At 44.3% G+C, this 20,539-nt stretch overlaps 1 protein-coding gene across 1 annotated transcript; it reads left to right on the forward strand.

Moving 5' to 3' along the window:
* The first annotated feature begins 425 nt into the window (after window positions 1-425).
* Window positions 426-1,364, forward strand: LOC134497092 (olfactory receptor 6C65-like). Its single transcript, XM_063302805.1, has one exon. The coding sequence runs from the start codon at window positions 426-428 to the stop codon at window positions 1,362-1,364; it is 939 nt and encodes a 312-aa protein (XP_063158875.1).
* The last annotated feature ends 19,175 nt before the right edge of the window (window positions 1,365-20,539 follow it).

Raw genomic sequence — 20,539 nt, forward strand, 5'->3', positions numbered from 1 at the left:
GACATGGAAGAATGGCTGAGGGATTTAAAATTTAGAAAAAAAAATACAAGTAGTAGGTGTATGAAGAAAAGATATACAAATATGGAAATGTGTATATGTAGAACTGAGTTTTTGTTTTTGTTTTAAATTTTGCCTGTAATGAAAAAAGATTAAATGGCCTTCTGAAGGTGTTCAACAAATCAAGGAAGGAGAATAAGTGTCTCAAGGTCATGGATCACCTTCTTGGCAGAAGACAACCTGTTATTGGTAAACAAACCAAGTATTATGACTGCTTTCTCCACCTTTAATCTGGTGGTGTTCAAAAACACTATTGTTCAAACTATGATTCAGGGCAGGATATTGGGCTGTTTTCAGATTCTTAAACAATTAAAGCTCACTTAACTCAAAAATTGTCACATCAGCAGTTGGCTCACAAATAAGATAACATGGAGAACCAAACAAGGATTAATGAGTTCTTCCTGCTAGGATTTACTGAAGATCACCAGCTTGAGATGCTTCTTTTTGCTCTGTTTCTGAGCATGTATCTGATGGCCATAGCAGGAAACATTCTGATTATTATTATCTCCATTGTGGATTTGCACCTCAGGACACCAATGTATTATTTCCTCAGGAATTATGCCATCTTGGAAATTGGATACACTTCAGCTGTCATGCCCAAAGCTTTGGTCAATTTGGCACTGGGGAAGAAAACAATCTCTTACAGGGGATGTATAAGCCAATTGTTTTTTTATTTCTTTTTGGGCACTACAGACTTTTTCCTTCTGACAGTGATGTCCTTTGATAGATATGTGGCCATCTGCAACCCCCTAAGATATGCCACCATCATGAACCAATATTTCTGCACTTGGTTGGTGCTGATCTCTTGGATTGGAGGATTCACCTTGATTTTTGGCCAAACCATGTTTTATGTACAATTCCCCATCTGTGATTCAAACATCATGGACCATTTTTTCTGTGACAATAAGCCACTGTTGAAACTTCTTTGTGGGGATACACATCTCCTGGAGCTCATTGGCTTTATCCTTTCTGCTTTCTCACTTCTAGGAACCTTAGCAATCACCACCATTTCCTACATAATGATAATTTCCACCATCCTTCACATTCCAACCACAGCAGGTAGGAAAAAGGCCTTCTCCACCTGTGCTGCCCACATCATTGTGGTCTCTGTCACTTATGGCAGTTGCATCTCTATGTACATCATACCAGAGGAAGATGAGGGGAAAACATTCAACAAAGCAGTGGCCGTTCTCAACAATGTGGTTTGTCCCCTCATGACCCCGTTTGTCTACACTCTGAGGAACAAGCAGGCCAAAGATGCTTTGAAAGACGCCTTTACCTGCAAGAAGACAACTCATAAAATATGAAGAACTTCAACACAATTGAAAGGAGAAGACAAGAAAGAGGAGAAAAAATGTGGACCGAGTAAAAATAGATCAGTGATCTCTGCTGAACCTGTGATTTATCAGATGCCTATGTAAATGTTTGGGGGGGAGTTGGAGGGGGGTTATGTGCTTTATATTGGAAGTATTGGGAAAAGTTCATGGGTTACTGATCTGGATATGTCTGGGTATCTCTGTATCTGCTACCTAAGTATTGTGGTCTTGTAGCTCATGTACAATAGAACATCTCCAATAGATGATGCCCAATAAAGGGAATCCGTAATCTTTCTTGGTACCCTACCTCCTTCTCAACACCTGTACCCAAGCCATTTCTCTCATGCTTATTTTGCTTCATTACTTCTCAGGTATATTGGCAACATACTCTTTTATCAAACGCCACATTCAGCCCTGTCAGCCTTCACTGCGTAAGGTTCCAGATATGGCATATATATTCCCAATCTAGTTTTCAGTCCTAGGATTGTCTTAAGGCTTATCTTAAGGCTACCCTACCATGAGATCATTCCCTCATGAGGTCAAGGCGGTGCAGAGATTTTAGACATAAACAGCAGGATGGCCTTGGGAGTTCTCTGGGACAGGGAAGCCAGAAAAGGAAGAGAGATTTTTATTTCATTTATTTTTTTTAAAAAAGAATATTATTTTATTTCAAAGATATGTATGGCTGCCCATCTTAAAATGCAACTCTGGGTGGCTCACAGCAGTAATAAAACTATAAGTCATAAAATCGTAAAAACAAAGCTAAAAGCAAGAACTAAAAATGTTAAATATGTTAAATCTGATATAACTACAGATAAAATAGATGTATTAGATATGCTAAATAGGCATGCATATCCCTTTCAGAGTTTTTCCTATAAGATCCATGGGGGAAGAATCCAGACTGTAATTCAGAGAATTAAGACCTTCCTACCATATTTACTTTCCCTGTCTATGATTTTCTCCAGCTAGAAAATGTATACTTGTTTACAGGTGTAATAGAAAAGTTTCTGGAAATATATCTGGATTTCCTGAAATTCCTCAGTTGCTTCACCTAAACAGGGTTTCACATTTTTTTTTGTTGGCTGTTGCTTTTCATCTGAAACGAATAAGACCCACAGAGCACTCTTGTTTTATCTTGCGTGGGCTGGTCCATGAAGTCACGAAGAGTCGGAAGCGACTAAACGAATAAACAACAAAAGATTTGCTTGCTGTTTAGCTTCTCACTTCTTTTTCTAAATGTGTCTGCTCTAATTCTCTGAATTAGGCAGGAGGTAAAACTTGCTATTTTCAATAAACAAAGATTTTAAAATATTTTATTTTAAAGTAAAATTGAAAATAAAAAAAAATCAATAAATAAAGGATGTAAAACTTGTTATTTTCAATAGATAGATAGATAGATAGATAGATAGATAGATAGATAGATAGATAGATAGATAGATAGATAGATAAAGGCTTGGGGCAGGGAGGAGAATAGTCATACTTGGAGTTGGCTAGTGCCTTAAAGTGCCCCTCCTACGCAACGGCTGAATGAGACCACAGCCATCTGGATTTTATTATATTTGGTAGCTCTGTGTTTTATATTGAAATTTTATTATGTATTTATTGTTTTATATTGTAAACCGCCCAGAGTCCCTCCGATCGGAGGAGATGGGCGGTGACAAATTTGATAGATAAATAAATAAATAAACAAATAAAGCCTCTTTGAAGCCACACTCAGCACAATGATGCCCAGAGTCACTGCTATGAGATGGGCAGCCATGCAAATGAATCCAATTTAAAAATAAAACAAATAGAATAATTCAATTTAGGGAATTGGTGAATCTGTGGACAGATCCTATTGCTTGCTTGGTATCAAGGATGTCTTCTGATTTCCTGGTCAAGTCTACATCCCTGGAATTTCTTGGTGATTCTCCATCCAGGTGCTAACCAAGTTCAGCCTATTGAACTATTGAAGAAACCTATTTTGTGTTAAAAAGTGGAACAAATAAAATTTCTCTTGAGCTGAATTTGCTTTCTTGAATTGTTTTCTAGGCAATAATATGCATGGAGATTTTGCCTCTGCTTTCTTTTAAGATTTTGTTTTGTTTTCTCTTTCTTCATTTTCCTGTATGGTGTTCCCAGGAAGTTTCCCATCCATGTACTAACCAGTGTCCACCCAGTTTAGCTTTCCATCACAGAGAAGGTTGATTAGATGTTTTCACTTGTTTGTAGTCACTTTTTTTTTTTTTTTTTTTACTGTCACTTGGTGGTGAAAATGGGCAAGAACTAAAGATAATTTGGTTCAGCAAGTCAGGGTAACCTGGATAGCAAAACACACAGTATATTTTCAACCATTTGGAAGTCCTCCCCAAATGCCAGAGAGCTGTTCTGTTCACAGAAGATCATTCTGGGTAAAATGGAGCAACTATATGTGGCATCAGCCATTTCCTGACTAGTGAATTACAGCCCCTGCTAGCTTTTCCCCCCAATGGTAAGGTAATATAAAGCATGTACAAATTACTGTTACACTGGCTTCAAAGAAGACTGCATGATGCCATAAGAAACTATAATTCATTAATGAGGAAATAACCATTTTCCATCAGATTTTGTTGTTGTTTATTCATTCATTTGCTTCCGACTCTTTGTGACTTCATGGACCAGCCCACACCAGAGCTTCCTGTTGGTCGTCAACACCCCCAGCTCCCCCAAGGATGAGTCCGTCACCTCTAGAATATCATCCATCCACCTTGCCCTTGGTCGGCCCCTCTTCCTCTTGCCTTCCACTCTCCCTAGCATCAGCATCTTCTCCAGGCTGTCCTGTCTTCTCATTATGTGGCCAAAGTATTTCAGTTTTGCCTTTAATATCATTCCCTCAAGTGAGCCGTCTGGCTTTATTTCCTGGAGGATGGACTGGTTTGATCTTCTTGCAGTCCAAGTCACACTCAGAATTTTCCTCCAACACCACAGTTCAGAAGCATCTATCTTCCTTCTCTCGGCCTTCCTTATGGTCCAGCTCTCGCAGCCATATGTTACTACAGGGAATACCATTGCTTTGACTATGTGGACCTTTGTTGTCAGTGTGATGTCTCTGCTCTTAACTATTTTATCAAGATTTGTCATTGCTCTTCTCACGAGAACTAAACGTCTTCTGATATCCTGATTGCAGTCAGCATCTGCAGTAATCTTTGCACCTAGAAATACAAAGTTTTTCACTGCTTCTACATTTCCCCGCTCTATTTGCCAGTTATCAATCAAGCTGGTTGACATAATCTTGGTTTAAGCTCAAAAAAGGGGAGAGGCATGAATGAATTAATTTTATTTATTTATTTATCAAATTTTATCACTGTCCATCTCCCCTCCCCAAGGAGGGACTGAGTGGTTTACAAAAAACAAAATTTAAAATACAATACCACCATAAATACAATAAATATAAATATAAATATAAATAGATAAAAGATATAAAATATGGTAGAATCCAGATGGTTAAGACTGTACGTCAATCAATGAGTATCAAGGGCCATTCTAAGGCACTAGCCATCCCCATGATTGACTATTCCTCTCCCCATTCCAGGCATGCTGACAGAACCAGGTGGAAGTCCAGGAGTGAGGGGGCTTGTCTCACCTCTGTGGGCAGAATGTTCCAGAGGGCAGGAGTTACTGCAGAGAAGGCTCACTTCCTGGACCCCACCAGATGGAATTCTTTTACAGATAGGGTCTGTAACATGCCCTCTCTGCATTACTGGGTGGGATGGGTAGATATAACAGGGAAGAGGCGGTCCCTCAGGTAGCCTGGCCCCATGCCATGTAGGGCTTTAAAGGTGATAACCAATACCTTGAATTGGACCCAGAAGCAAACTGGGAGCCAGTGCAGTTCACATAGCAAAGATATGTGCCACCATTGGGGCACCTAAAATTGCTTGTGCAGCTGCATGCTGGACCAGTTGAAGCTTCTGGATACTCTTCAAGGGTAGCCCCATGTAGAGCCATTGCAGTAGTCTATATGGGAGATGACCAGGGCATGAGTGACTGTTTGGAGGGCTTCTTGAACCAGGAAAGGGAGTAACTGGAGCACAACATGAATTTGTGCAAAGGCCCTCCTGGCCACGACTTCCACCTGCTCATCAAGCAGGAGTCGTAAGTCCAGAAGGACCCCCAAAATATGCACCAGGTCTGTCTGAGGCAATGTAACCCCATCCAGGACCAAAGAAGACAATTTCCCAGATGCTGAGGAGCCATTAATCCACAGCCACTCCATCTTACCAGGGTTCAGCTGAAGCCTGTTGTTCCCCATCCAGGCCCCCACAAACCACAGGTACCTGGAGAGGGTGGCCAATGCATCACTTACTTCACCCGGGATGGAGATATACAATTTGGTATCATCAGCATACTTATGATACCTCATCCCGTGGTGATGGATGATCTCACCCAGCAGTTTCATGTAGATGTTAAAAAGGAGCAGAGAGAGTACCGAGCCCTGTGGCACACCACAAAGAACGGTCCGAGGGTTGGATCTCTCACTCCCTATCAACACCAATTGGGACTGGCCACTTCCTCGGGCCCAACAGGATCATACTGTTCCCAAATAACAGGGTAAGTACATTCCCCAGGCGTCTCCACAGACCCTGTCTCACACATGGAGTCCAATGTGGAATGGATCCAAGCGATTTTATCCCACAGTTGCTCAGAATACTCCTCAGCACAGCCCTGTAGATGGATTTCTGAACCCCCTTTCCCCAGAAGGGATATGTTGATCCACATTCAAAAATTATTTTCCTTAAAGGGAGAACTCACTGCCTTAATAAAGTTATAAAATAGCCAGTAGGGGGTGACAAAGACCAGGCCAAGCCACACACACACAAAACCGTCTATCTAAAAGTATGTCAGAAAAGCAACTACAGTGGTGCTTTTTTTTAGTACAGTAATATAGTTACCAAGGTGAGCCTCTTCAACGAGATCTGGATGCATACAATTGCCTTCTTGCGGGGCTTTGTCTTGCCTTGCAGCCATTGGAAGACTGCTTGCAGCCTTGTGGCAGTTGGAAGACACTGCTGGGCCTTTGCCACCCAGCTCCTTGCTTCACCTTTAGGAACAAGCCTTCCAACCCCCCCACCCCCCAACCCCATAAAACAGGCTGAAAAGGGACGAAACTCTGCATTGGCTTAATCAGTATAGCTCCAACTGAAACTTTTTTTAAAAAAGAAGCAAAATGTATCACCTGTATGGAGTTTGCAGATGGAAAGGGAAGGGTGAAATTTCATCTAGAAGCTTCAATCCCAAGGCAAACAGGTCCACACAAAGCCTATTCCAAGCCCACCACTGGATTTGTTGGGCACTCTGCCATTGTGTGCTACTGTACTAATGTGTAGCTTGGTCCTTAGATAGTTACATAATTAGTTGATATTGCAAGGTGGTGATCTGTGTAATGCCATTCCTATTTTTGCTTATTTTTCATCAGTATCTGTTGTTTGACTGTCTTCTGTCTATCACCTATCTGTCTGTCTATCTATCTATCTATCTATCTATCTATCTATCTATCTATCTATCTATCTATCTATCTATCTATCATCCATCAATCATCTCTCTCTCATTTCTATTCCATTCCATTCCTCCACTGGTCATCTACTTCTCTATCATTTCTCTCCCTCTATCCCAGGGTTTCTCAACCAGGGTTCCATGGAAACCTAGGGTTCCATGAGAGGTCACTAAGGGTTCCCCGGGAGATCACAATTTATTAAAAAAAACAACAAAAAAAAACTATTTCAAATTCAGGCAACTTCACATAAAAGAGGTAAGTTTAATTCTTTATTTTTAGTTTAAGAATGCTGTTAATGTGTATATACAGGCCTACACAGGAAACGAATATAGTAATTTTGTAAATTCTGGGCTATATTTGAGCCTGAATGTGCAGGGATTCCCCAAGGCCTGACAAATATTTCAAGGGTTCATCCAGGGTCAAAAAGTTGAGAAAGGGTTAGGGTTAGGGTTGAGAAAGGATCCTCTATCCTCTCTCATCATCTCTACCTATTTATCTATCATCTATTGTTCCATTATCCTCATCTGTCTGTCTGTGTACGTTATCTCTTTCCCAGCAGATGGCAGCATCAACACAACTCTGCTTTGGCTTGGAAGCTAAACTGGGCCCAGTCTGTTTACCGCTTGATAGGAAGGCTACCATGAAATGAGACTGGGAAGTTAGAAAACATTTATGAATCAGAAAAAAGGAAAAACAAACAAACAAACCTTTTTTTTCAGATTGTTATTAGGAAATCTGCATGAGTGTGCCTAGGCAGTTCAGTGTTTTCCTTTCAAGATATAATGAATTAAATAGTTTCCATTCTAGGGTATTTTGCTCTGGTTCTTTCAGGCCATGCAATCTAGTCCCTTGGTAGTTGGGGCTAGGATTGGGAGATTTTAAGGGTTTTTACAGAATCGTTGGCCATCTTGAGAAAGTCAGAGTAAGAAGAGTTACATCAGTGATTTGGGTTTCCCCTCAGACTCCATGAACTGCAACAGTTCAAGGAAAAAAGAGAGAGAGAGAGAGAGAGAGAAGGAGAGAGAAAGAAGGAGAGAGAGAGATTACTACATTTCATAATGAGAAGTGTGTATGTGTGTGTGTGTGTGTGTGTGTGTGTGTGAAACTATGGTACTAATATAATGCTAATTTTATCTGCCAAATGTTATACTGAGAATATTCATCTGGAGTGAGAGACAAATTTTCACGTGACTTGGAAAATCATTAATATACTTCCCCATTTGAGCTTGTCAGCTGCGGCAGTTCAATGTTTGGATTGAGACTGGGAAAAGTTCATACTTGCTGGGTGATTTGGGGCCAATCACTCTTTCACAGCTGAGCCCACCAAACGGGGTTGGCGATGGGAAGATGAAATCAAGGAGGCTTTGTGTGCACCATCCTGACCTGAATGAGAAGAAGGATAGAAATGTAACAAATGCATACATATGTTTGGAGAAAAAGGCTTGATTTACTTTTCCAGCACCACTCAAGCTATAGAACATGTTTTGAGACTGTGGTATGCATATGCTATATGCATCTGTGTATATGGAGCGGGGCAGTGTGGAGGAGATCTTCTCATTTCCTCTAAAATAAAAAATGTTTGAACGTAGCTGAACAGAGGTGTAGATGAAAGGGTCTTCTGGACTTCACCCTGACTTGCTAGTTATCTACATGCAAGCATATTTCTGCATATAGACCTGTGTGAGGAAGATCTCCCATTAGTAAACCTTCCCATATACTTTGAATTGACACTCAAAGGCATCTCAGAAGCTTACCAGACTGACTGGCAAACACTGTTTCCCATGACGCTGGTCTCGACTACTCCCTGCATACACGATTGACATCATCTTACAGAATCTTACATGTTCCTTACTATCAAACTCTAAAGTGCTCTGATTATCCTCAGTCCCAGGGCCACAGTGCCAACATTTAGGAATTCACCAGTGGCTCTCATGATTGTGCAGGCTGCATGAAAATGCATCCATGCAGCCTGCACAATCATGAGACCCACTGGTGGATTCCTAAACCCAGAAGACAGTAAGACAGGCATGCCCATGCTATTCAATAACAGCAGTAGGCACTGTGCTGTGCCTAACATACGTGAAAACTAAAAGGCCTATGAAAAACAATGTACTTCTTTTTTTAGTTGTAGGAAAGGTGGGGTGGAAATATAATAAAAGAACGATACTGTAGGAATTGATACACTTCCACCCCCCAAAAATGCATCCATTAAAGAGAAGAGCCTAGGACCTACAAGAACCTTAATCCAGCCCTTGAAGAAAGCCTGCATTCCTATATTCATTTCCTTGGGAGTAACACCCACTAAACTCAAGGGAATTTCCTTTGAGTTTAATATATAGAACTGAGGAACACATTAGTTAAATAATTCCCTTATAATTTAAGGGGGCTTTCATGATGACATATCATATAATAACTTGATCTGGGATCCAACTGTTCACCTAAAGTGTGAAATCCTTCTTCTCCTTCTTCTTCTTTGGGGAGCTCACCAATTTACTAGGCCTCAGCTGTTCCTACAATGGTCCCCATGGACAGCTCATGTAGTAGTCAATCCTAGAGATAATGAGTTCAGGGCTAGTCATTGGCTGGACATTGTGCTTCAGGAAGGTCACAACTGGCTCACCAGGCAAAGGTGAGCAAAGGCCTCCATAGGCATTAAAGGTAATGTCATCACCCAGTAGTCAACCAGTAGTGAAAGGATCAGATGTTGGAGCAGAAGTTCAAGTTGTGATTGGCTGAATTGATTATGGTTACATTGGATGGGAATCAGCTATCTTTGTTTGAAAATGACATATGAAGTGACATAACATTAGAAAACTATGAGAAACTGAAACATCTGGCCCCTCACTGATTTATCAAACCAGAGTGGGAGGCCCAGATGGAGTGTCAACATGAGATTCTCCATGGGCTTTGGAATTCCAATATCTGCTTGGCCTTGCTGGAGCTAATACTAAATTCTGCCTGCATTTGAACCTTGATGAGAGCCTGCTCCATAACTGAAGTAAAAAATTGTCCCCTACTGACCACAAGCTGTTCTCTAAGACAAAGCATTGAAACTTGCAGGATCTTACAGCAGAATAAAAGTTTGCCATTTTTGTTTCTCCTTGATCATCTCCTTTGGCACAACCAAGAAAGCAAACTTTAATTAGTCTGAGAAGTTTTCCTGCCTTTGGGGACATGAAGCTCAAAAGAAAGAAGAAGAACCAAAGTTAATTGATAAACTTGGGATTTAGCTGTAAAGTTTTAGAGAGACAGCAAACTTTTTTTCCCTCTTGGTCTATTGGTAGAAGGTGATAATGAGACTTCTGTGAATGGGGAACAAAGTCAATTAGAGTTTGCTTTAGTAAATCAGCTCTCATCTGAACATGAGCTGGTTTGTTTGAAAGTAAAGCAGCAGCACCCCATTTTTTCCACAAGGGGACAAATGATATAATGAATCTAGCAAAGAAGGCATCACATTAGTAATGAAATATCTCCCCCACCTCCAAATGGTAGTGAACAAACAAGTAGAATACAGAAGGGAAAATGCTTGGTTTTCATACATTGGTTTTCTTATTACTTTTTGTTGTTTATTCATTTAGTCGCTTCCGACTCTTTGTGACTTCACATTCATATTCTTATTATTTACTGGCAATAAAAATAATAAAGTTCAGCAACAAAGTTTCCTGGGGTGTCTGATGACCAGGATTAAAGGTAGAACTGCCTTGAGTTGAGTTCCATATCACATGACAAAATAGACTTATCCAGGGCCATGGGGGGTCAAAAAGGTCAAGATGGTGACCAGGACTATGCAATCAAAGCCCTTCTTTTTTAAATGCATCACACATGAAAAAGGGATAGGGCTTCTGTGGGAGGAAGAGCCAGTTTGGTCTAGTAGTTAAGGTGCTGGGCTAGAAACCAGGAGACTGTGAGTTCTAGTCCCGCCTTAGGCATGAAAGCCAGCTGGGTGACCTTGGGCCAGTCCCTCTCTCTCAGCCCAACCCACCTCACAGGGTTGCTGTTGTGGGGAAAATAGGAGGAGGAGGGAGTATTGGGTATGTTTGCTGCTTTGAGCTGATCAAAATATATAAAAAGGCAGGATAAAATTCTAATAATAATAATAATAATGGTTGCAGCTGCCATCTTGAATTTTGTCTTTTTTTGACACTCCTTCCCCCCAGATGTCACTGAACACATCCATGCAGGTTTCTTGCTAATAGAATGGAATAAGAGAGACAGATGGTAGATTATTATGGGCACAGAGCAATCGTAAAACAGTGCCTCCATTAAATGAAGCTTAAAACCAAATTCAGAGCAGCCATAAAACTACTTTGGTTTACTCAGGTGCTGACATACTATAATAGACACTGTGAAAAAATGACACCTCCCCTTTTTTTTTAAGGTATCTTAATCCCAAACTGATAAGAGAAAGATTGCATAATGTTCTTCCTGCTAAGTCTACCACATTTTTGCTGCCAAAATCCACACTAACACTAAGGGGCAGCTAAGAGAGTTATTTGTTTATTTTATTTTATTTATTTTATTTACTATATGGCTGCCCATCTTATAAGCATGACTTTGGGCAGTGTCCAACAATGAAAAATCATCCCTGTGGGTAGGAAGGGTCTGAGTCACAGATATCTTTCCAATTGCAATAGAGAATAAAATTATGAAGACCAGTCAACCAGCAGAACTTGCTCAACCTCTCAGTCCAAAGGCCTGGAGGAACAGCCAGGTCTTCAATGCCTTATGAAAGGCTAACAGGATCGGGGTCATCAATTAAATGGAAAATAGAGCAGAAGAATATTATATCAATTGTAATGAATATGTGGACAGTCAAGACAACAAACCAATGGATCATTGAACGAATCAACCCATCAATCCAGATCTCTGGGGTGATGGTCTTTCACAGGGCAGGGCTACAACAGAGAAGGATGGCTCCTGGGTCCAGCAAGATGACATTGCTTGGTAGAAGGGTACGGTATGTACTTAACCACTTAACCTCTTTGCTGCCATCTACTGGTGCTTTGCGATTTGCAGTCCAGATCTTGTAACCCTATTCCAGCCTGATTGCTATCTGTCTGTCTGTCTGTCTGTCTGTCTGTCTGTCTGTCTGTCTATCTATCTATCTATCTATCTATCTATCTATCTATCTATCTATCTATCGATTTTTGCCACCTCCCATCTCCCCCTGACAGAGGGACTCTAGGTGGTTTACAATAGAGCTAAAAAATTAAAATACAATAAAATCACAATGAATACATAAAATATAAATACAAAATATAAATATAAAATACTATATAAATATAAAATACTAATGCTATATGGATGGATGGATTAATGGATGGACTACATGTCATCAAGTCACTGTCGACTGTTAGTGACTACATAGATAGATTTTCTCCATGATGGCCTGTTCCTAACCTGATCTTTCAGGACTCCCAACACTGCCCCTGTTGCCACCATAACTGAGTATACCCACCTTGCTGCTAGCTGTCCTCTTCTTCTTTTTCCTTCCACCTTTCCCAGCATCAGAGCCTTTTCCAGAGAGCTGGATCTTTGCATAATGTGTCCAAAGTAGGATCATTTGAGCCTGATCATTTATGCCTTGAGTGAGAACTCTAGGTTGGTTTGTTCAGTGATCCATTGGTTTGTTTTCTTGACTGTCCACATATTCATTATAGAACATATTTATGTTCTATTTTCCATTTAATTGATGACTGACACTGTCTTTCAAAAATAGGTATAATATATATGATCTCAATAAATTGGGTAACACAAAAGTGATGGTCTTCCATTTTTAATGTTCTCCTGGGCAAAAGTGTGAAAGAAGGAGGATGTTGTCAGGGATGTCCACATGGGGTGGTCGAAAAGGTCAAGATTATGGCTGCACCTGGGCATTCAGTCCTGTCCTTTTAGTGCATGTGTGCTGACATTACATGTCCATACAAAGAGGTGGGTGTTTATTCCTGTGGCTGCAATCACTATCTTCACTTTTTTGTGGATATTGTGGTACAGTCTATCCAGGAGGGCCAAAGTGAGATTATTAAACCATTGTAAAGCAGAAGCTCTTTTTTGCTTTATGAGCAATGAACTCATAACAATATCCTGCAGAAGCAAGACTTGGTCTAACACCAACCATCCATCTTTTTGAAGATATTTTATTACTTGTTTCAGGACCAATATAATGCCATCAAAGCAAGTGATACTGAGAACCAAATAAGCTTCTAAGGCTGGAAGACTACAATTCTGTGGCTGGACTAAATGTAATTTCTTTCCCTTTCCAAGCCAAGCGAGGAGAATTATTTTGTCCATCCCAGAACAAAGATGGAGAACTTTCTTAGACATGTCTATGTTGAATAAATGCTTACTCACTGATGAGCATAGTTGAATGAATGACTTATGAGCAAAGAACTGATATTCTGATATATTCATGATATATTTCTGTAACAAAATTTGAGCTAGAATTTCTAGCCACAAGTAGAACTGGTTTGCCATTGCATTTTTCTAGGACAACAAGCAAAAATGACAAGCAAAAATAGAAGAATCAAAACCAACAATAGAATACCTATTGCACAGTAAGGAAGGATAATTAGCACAAACATATGTGATACTATATGTTTACAATTCATTGTAGCTTCAACATGATGTGATACATTAATGCTGAAAAACAGTAGAGTTACTCAATCCATCAATCTATCTGTTCTTCCCCTTGCTTGACTTCCACACGTCTTTATTTTAGTAGCCTCAGTGTTCATTTTGTTCAAAATCAGACCTAAACAACAAAAGGTATTGGTGATATACTGTACAAGATAGTATTTTTGAGACCTTTGGGTTTATTTCCAAATGGGGCAGTTGGTTGCAGCTCTGAAACAGCCACCTGTGATTCTTCTGAATGGTTGGTGTGTCTCATTTTCTCTATTCTGGAACTTCAGAAATGAGAAATCTCTGATGTGTGGTCACCCGTGAATGTCAAGCAAAACAGGAATGGTTCATTTTGTTTCTAATAAAAACTAGTTTGGGTTTTTTTGAGCTGGTGGTGGCTTAACTTAGCAGTGAGGTCAGCCATTCCTGGTAGAGAATCCATCTGTGAAAAGACTAGCCAATGATGGGTCAACTGGTGTCAATGGAAACCATCCTTCCTTGGTCACTAGCTGCTGGATCTTCTGCATTTTTTGAAAAGATGTTTAAAATAAGAGTTAAAAAATAATAATGAAGAAGCATGTTGTAAAGTACCAGCTTCTAGTACCTTCTTTATTTGTAGGATTGCTTTATTTGTCAGTTTATTTGCTTGCTTGTTGCAGTTGCTAGGTGTCAGGGCAGCCACGCTTCGAATAAAACACAGGCTCACTTAGAGGGTCTAAGGATTTCCGGCTTTATTGAAACGGAATGCATGCAGAGAGAAAGACGGGAATGCGGGAGTGGTGGTAGGGTGTCCCGTTTATACCCCGGTGGCGGACCTTGTTCTCCTCCACCCCCTATTGTCCCCCAAGCCAGGTCCGGATGGGTGATTAGGGTGGTAATGTGTCCGGTGACGGGTGACTTGGGCGATCTCCAACGATCTTCTTTGTCATTCTTGCCTTCGTCCTGTGCAGGTGCATCCCTCGGGGTAATGGGTGGGAGTTCTCCTGGTGTGCTGATGGTTATCCGGTCCGGTCTGAGGTGCACTTCTATTGTCCTGGTGATTTACTCATGGGCTTGGGTGCTTAAGGGATAATGTCTGTGTTTAAGGGATGATGGTTCTCCCTTCCCCTTTCCTGATGTGCATGTTCCCCATTGTGATGCACTTATGCCTTGCAATGGGGAACATGACACTAGGCTATTCCAGTCCAGGAGGACTCTGGGTGACCTAGATTCCCTTCTTTCAGTAGGAAGATTGAAATCACAAAGAAAACCATGACCACCAAGGAACAATAAACTTCAGCCATTTTGGGGACAAGTTAAGTACCTCATGGCAGTGATTTTGTGAGTCTGTGCTGCCAGAACTCCCAATGTGTCCAGGGAACTATTCATTGGACTATGCTGAGTCCACCAAATAGAAAATCATATTCTTGGAAGGTTTTAGGCAACAAAGCTACATCTGGTCCAGTTGCAGAGTCTCAAGTAGTCTGGGTTCAAATGATGTCACTAACATTATGTTATGGGAAATTATGGGACATTTCAGAGCCTGGGCGGATCTGGATAGCTTTATAAGTGTTCCTGGAGAACTTCCCACCTTGCCTGTTAGAAGTGCTGTTAACTTCTGGCTGATCTTTGGAATAAGGAGGTGATTCAAAGGTTAACAATACTGATCTTTATTACTCCTTGCTTTGCCAAGGAGTTGAGGGCTATGAAGCAGACAAATAGAAGATTGGAAGGAAACTAGAGGACCTCTTGGGACAATTTGTCTGAACATTGAGCAGGTCCCTCTTTCTGGACCATTTGAAATCTTACTCCAAAGCAGTGGATGCATGAAGGAGGGCCTTCTTCTCTACCTCCATTGTGCCTGCACAGACCGGGCCAATGATGCTTTTCCAGAATGGGTGGTATCTCCTTCATCAAGATATCCAGTAGAGTTGGAAACTGGTTCACATCAGTTTCCATCATTCTATGCAGACACAATTAATCAGATTCACTTCAGTTTGGGCTCCAATGTGGGGCAAATCATAGGAAAGTATGATCTTTCCAACTGCTGGTCAGGTTCATATGGGTGTGTGGAGAGATGAGGGCCACAGCTTGTTCCTTGATCCTTGCTCTTCTGACTGATTAAATCAGCCAAGTTGGAACTAGCCCCATGGTTAAATGAGGTAACCAATGTCTCCTTGAATGTGGGATGTGTCCCTGCATGCTTAAAGGAGGTAATTAAGATCATGATGTCATTTTGGCCATCTGGAAGGATTAAACCTTACAGGTAATGATTCCTCCTCTTGGGACATGCCAAAAAGTGATGCTAAGGGACTACTGTTCCACAACTAGGTCACTGAGTTGGTGGCTCACAGGGCCTTATCTTACCCCTTCTGTTGTTTGACATGTACATGAAACCACTGGGAAGGGTCATTTGGAGCTCCAGAATAGGAAATCATCAAGTTGTTTATAACTCCCAGCTTTATTTTCTAATTTCTTATTCCAAGCAAGCTATTACTATCCTTGAATGTTGCTGAAACTTGATAATAGGCTGGATGAGGGAGAAGGTGCAACTAAATTCAGACCAGATGGAAGTGCTGTAGTAAAGAAAAAGCTAGACTCTGCGACACAAGTGAAGATTGTTCTGGCTGCATTTGTACACCCTTAGAAAGAGCAAGTTCACATTTTGGAAGCCCTCCATGCCATCCTGACTTGGATTTGCAGGTGATGGTTAATGCAAGTAGCTAGTGCATCACCTGTCTCTTTTCCTGAGTCAGTCAGACTCAGCAACAGTTTATCCATGCCTTGGTTACAACCCTCTTGACTACTGTGGTGACTCCCGCCTTGGTTACAGCCCCTCTTGACTACTGCAGTGACCCCATGCCTTGGTTACAGCCCCTCTTGACTACTGCAGTGACTCCTGCCTTGGTTACAGCCCCTCTTGACTACTGCAGTGACTCCACGCCTTGGTTACAGCCCCTCTTGACTACTGCGGTGACTCCACGCCTTGGTTACAGCCCCTCTTGACTACTGCTGGGACTCCACGCCTTGGTTACAGCCCCTCTTGACTACTGCAGTGACTCCTGCCTGGGTTACAGCCCCTCTTCACTACTGCAGTGACCCCACGCCTTGGTTACAGCCCCTCTTGACTACTGCGGTGACTCCACGCCTTGCTTACAGCCCCTCCTGACTACTGCAGTGACTCCTGCCTTGGTTACAGCCCCTCTTGACTACTGCAGTGACTCCTGCCTTGGTTACAGCCCCTCTTGACTACTGCAGTGACTCCACGCCTTGGTTACAGCCCCTCTTGACTACTGCGGTGACTCCACGCCTTGGTTACAGCCCCTCTTGACTACTGCGGTGACTCCACGCCTTGGTTACAGCCCCTCCTGACTAGTGCAGTGACTCCACGCCTTGGTTACAGCCCCTCTTGACTACTGCGGTGACTCCACGCCTTGGTTACAGCCCCTCTTGACTACTGCGGTGACCCCATGCCTTGGTTACAGCCCCTCTTGACTACTGCACTGATCCCATGCCTTGGTTACAGCCCCTCTTGACTACTGCAGTGACACCACGCCTTGGTTACAGCCCCTCTTGACTACTGCAGTGACTCCACGCCTTGGTTGCAGGGCCCTCTTGACTACTGCGGTGACTCCACACCTTGGTTACAGCCCCTCTTGACTACTGCGGTGACTCCACGCCTTGGTTACAGCCCCTCTTGACTACTGCAGTGACCTCATGCCTTGGTTACAGCCCCTCTTGACTACTGCAGTGACTCCTGCCTGGGTTACAGCCCCTCTTGACTACTGCAGTGACTCCACGCCTTGGTTACAGCCCCTCTTGACTACTGCGGTGACTCCACGCCTTGGTTACAGCCCCTCTTGACTACTGCAGTGACCCCATGCCTTGGTTACAGCCCCTCTTGACTACTGCACTGATCCCATGCCTTGGTTACAGCCCCTCTTGACTACTGCAGTGACACCACGCCTTGGTTACAGCCCCTCTTGACTACTGCAGTGACTCCACGCCTTGGTTGCAGGGCCCTCTTGACTACTGCGGTGACTCCACACCTTGGTTACAGCCCCTCTTGACTACTGCGGTGACTCCACGCCTTGGTTACAGCCCCTCTTGACTACTGCTGGGACTCCACGCCTTGGTTACAGCCCCTCTTGACTACTGCAGTGACTCCTGCCTGGGTTACAGCCCCTCTTGACTACTGCAGTGACTCCACGCCTTGGTTACAGCCCCTCTTGACTACTGCAATGACTCCATGCCTTGGTTGCAGGCCCTCTTGACTACTGCGGTGACTCCACGCCTTGGTTACAGCCCCGCTTGACTACTGCGGTGACTCCACGCCTTGGTCACGGCCCCCCTTGACTACTGCGGTGACTCCTGCCTTGGTTACAGCCCCTCCTGACTACTGCAGTGACCCCACGCCTTGGTTACAGCCCCGCTTGACTACTGCGGTGACTCCACGCCTTGGTCACGGCCCCCCTTGACTACTGCAGTGACTCCTGCCTTGGTTACAGCCCCTCCTGACTACTGCAGTGACCCCACGCCTTGGTTACAGCCCCTCTTGACTACTGCAGTGACTCCACGCCTTGGTTACAGCCCCTCCTGACTAGTGCAGTGACTCCACGCCTTGGTTGCAGCCCCTCTTGATTACTGCGGTGACTCCACGCCTTGGTCACAGCCCCTCCTGACTAGTGCAGTTACTCCACGCCTTGGTTGCAGCCCCTCTTGACTACTGCGGTGACTCCACGCCTTGGTTACAGCCCCTCCTGACTACTGCAGTGACTCCTGCGTTGGTTGCAGCCCCTCTTGACTACTGCAGTGACTCCACGCCTTGGTTGCAGGCCCTCTTGACTACTGCGGTGACTTCACGCCTTGGTTGCAGCCCCTCCTGACTACTGCAGTGACCCCACGCCTTGGTTGCAGCCCCTCCTGACTACTGCAGTGACCCCACGCCTTGGTTACAGCCCCTGTTGACTACTGCAGTGACTCCTGCCTTGGTTACAGCCCCTCTTGACTACTGCAGTGACTCCATGCCTTGGTTACAGCCCCTCTTCACTACTGCAGTGACTCCACGCCTTGGTTACCGCCCCTCCTGACTACTGCAGTGACCCCACGCCTTGGTTACAGCCCCTCTTGACTACTGCAGTGACTCCTGCGTTGGTTGCAGCCCCTCTTGACTACTGCAGTGACCCCACGCCTTGGTTGCAGCCCCTCTTGACTACTGCGGTGACCCTACGCCTTGGTTACAGCCCCTCTTGACTACTGCAGTGACTCCACGCCTTGGTTACAGCCCCTCTTGACTACTGCAGTGACTCCACGCCTTGGTTACAGCCCCCCTTGACTACTGCAGTGACTCCTGCCTTGATTACAGCCCCTCCTGACTACTGCAGTGACTCCACGCCTTGGTTACAGCCCCTCCTGACTAGTGCAGTGACTCCACGCCTTGGTTACAGCCCCTCCTGACTAGTGCAGTGACTCCACGCCTTGGTTACAGCCCCTCTTGACTACTGCAGTGACCCCACGCCTTGGTTACAGCCCCTCTTGACTACTGCAGTGACTCCTGCGTTGGTTGCAGCCCCTCTTGACTACTGCAGTGACTCCACGCCTTGGTTGCAGCCCCTCCTGACTACTGCAGTGACCCCACGCCTTGGTTGCATCCCCTCTTGACTACTGCGGTGACTCCACGCCTTGGTTACAGCCCCTCCTGACTAGTGCAGTGACTCCATGCCTTGGTTACAGCCCCTCTTCACTACTGCAGTGACCCTACGCCTTGGTTACAGCCCCTCTTGACTACTGCGGTGACTCCACGCCTTGGTTACAGCCCCTCTTGACTACTGCAGTGACTCCACGCCTTGGTTACAGCCCCTCTTGACTACTGCAGTGACCCCACGCCTTGGTTACAGCCCCTGTTGACTACTGCAGTGACTCCTGCCTTGGTTACAGCCCCTCTTGACTACTGCAGTGACTCCATGCCTTGGTTACAGCCCCTCTTCACTACTGCAGTGACTCCACGCCTTGGTTACTGCCCCTCCTGACTACTGCAGTGACTCCTGCCTTGGTTACAGCCCCTCCTGACTACTGCAGTGACCCCACGCCTTGGTTACAGCCCCTCTTGACTACTGCAGTGACTCCTGCGTTGGTTGCAGCCCCTCTTGACTACTGCAGTGACCCCACGCCTTGGTTGCAGCCCCTCTTGACTACTGCGGTGACCCTACGCCTTGGTTACAGCCCCTCTTGACTACTGCAGTGACTCCACGCCTTGGTTACAGCCCCTCTTGACTACTGCAGTGACTCCACGCCTTGGTTACAGCCCCCCTTGACTAATGCAGTGACTCCTGCCTTGATTACAGCCCCTCCTGACTACTGCAGTGACTCCACGCCTTGGTTACAGCCCCTCCTGACTAGTGCAGTGACTCCACGCCTTGGTTACAGCCCCTCCTGACTAGTGCAGTGACTCCACGCCTTGGTTACAGCCCCTCTTGACTACTGCAGTGACCCCACGCCTTGGTTACAGCCCCTCTTGACTACTGCAGTGACTCCTGCGTTGGTTGCAGCCCCTCTTGACTACTGCAGTGACTCCACGCCTTGGTTGCAGCCCCTCCTGACTACTGCAGTGACCCCACGCCTTGGTTGCAGCCCCTCCTGACTACTGCAGTGACCCCACGCCTTGGTTACAGCCCCTGTTGACTACTGCAGTGACCTCATGCCTTGGTTACAGCAGCTCTTGACTACTGCAGTGACTCCACACCTTGGTTACAGCCCCTCTTGACTACTGCTGTGACTCCACGCCTTGGTTATAGCCCCTCTTGACTACTGCGGTGACTCCATGCCTTGGTTGCAGCCCCTCTTGACTACTGCGGTGACTCCACGCCTTGGTTACAGCCCCTCTTGACTACTGCAGTGACTCCATGCCTTGGTTACAGCCCTTCTTGACTACTGCAGTGACTCCTGCCTTGGTTACAGCCCCTCTTGACTACTGCAGTGACTCCATGCCTTGGTTACAGCCCTTCTTGACTACTGCAGTGACTCCTGCCTTGGTTGCAGGCCCTCTTGACTACTG

Source organism: Candoia aspera, chromosome 4 (genome assembly GCF_035149785.1).
Source record: "Candoia aspera isolate rCanAsp1 chromosome 4, rCanAsp1.hap2, whole genome shotgun sequence".
In the NCBI taxonomy this organism is placed as follows: Eukaryota; Metazoa; Chordata; class Lepidosauria; order Squamata; family Boidae; genus Candoia; species Candoia aspera.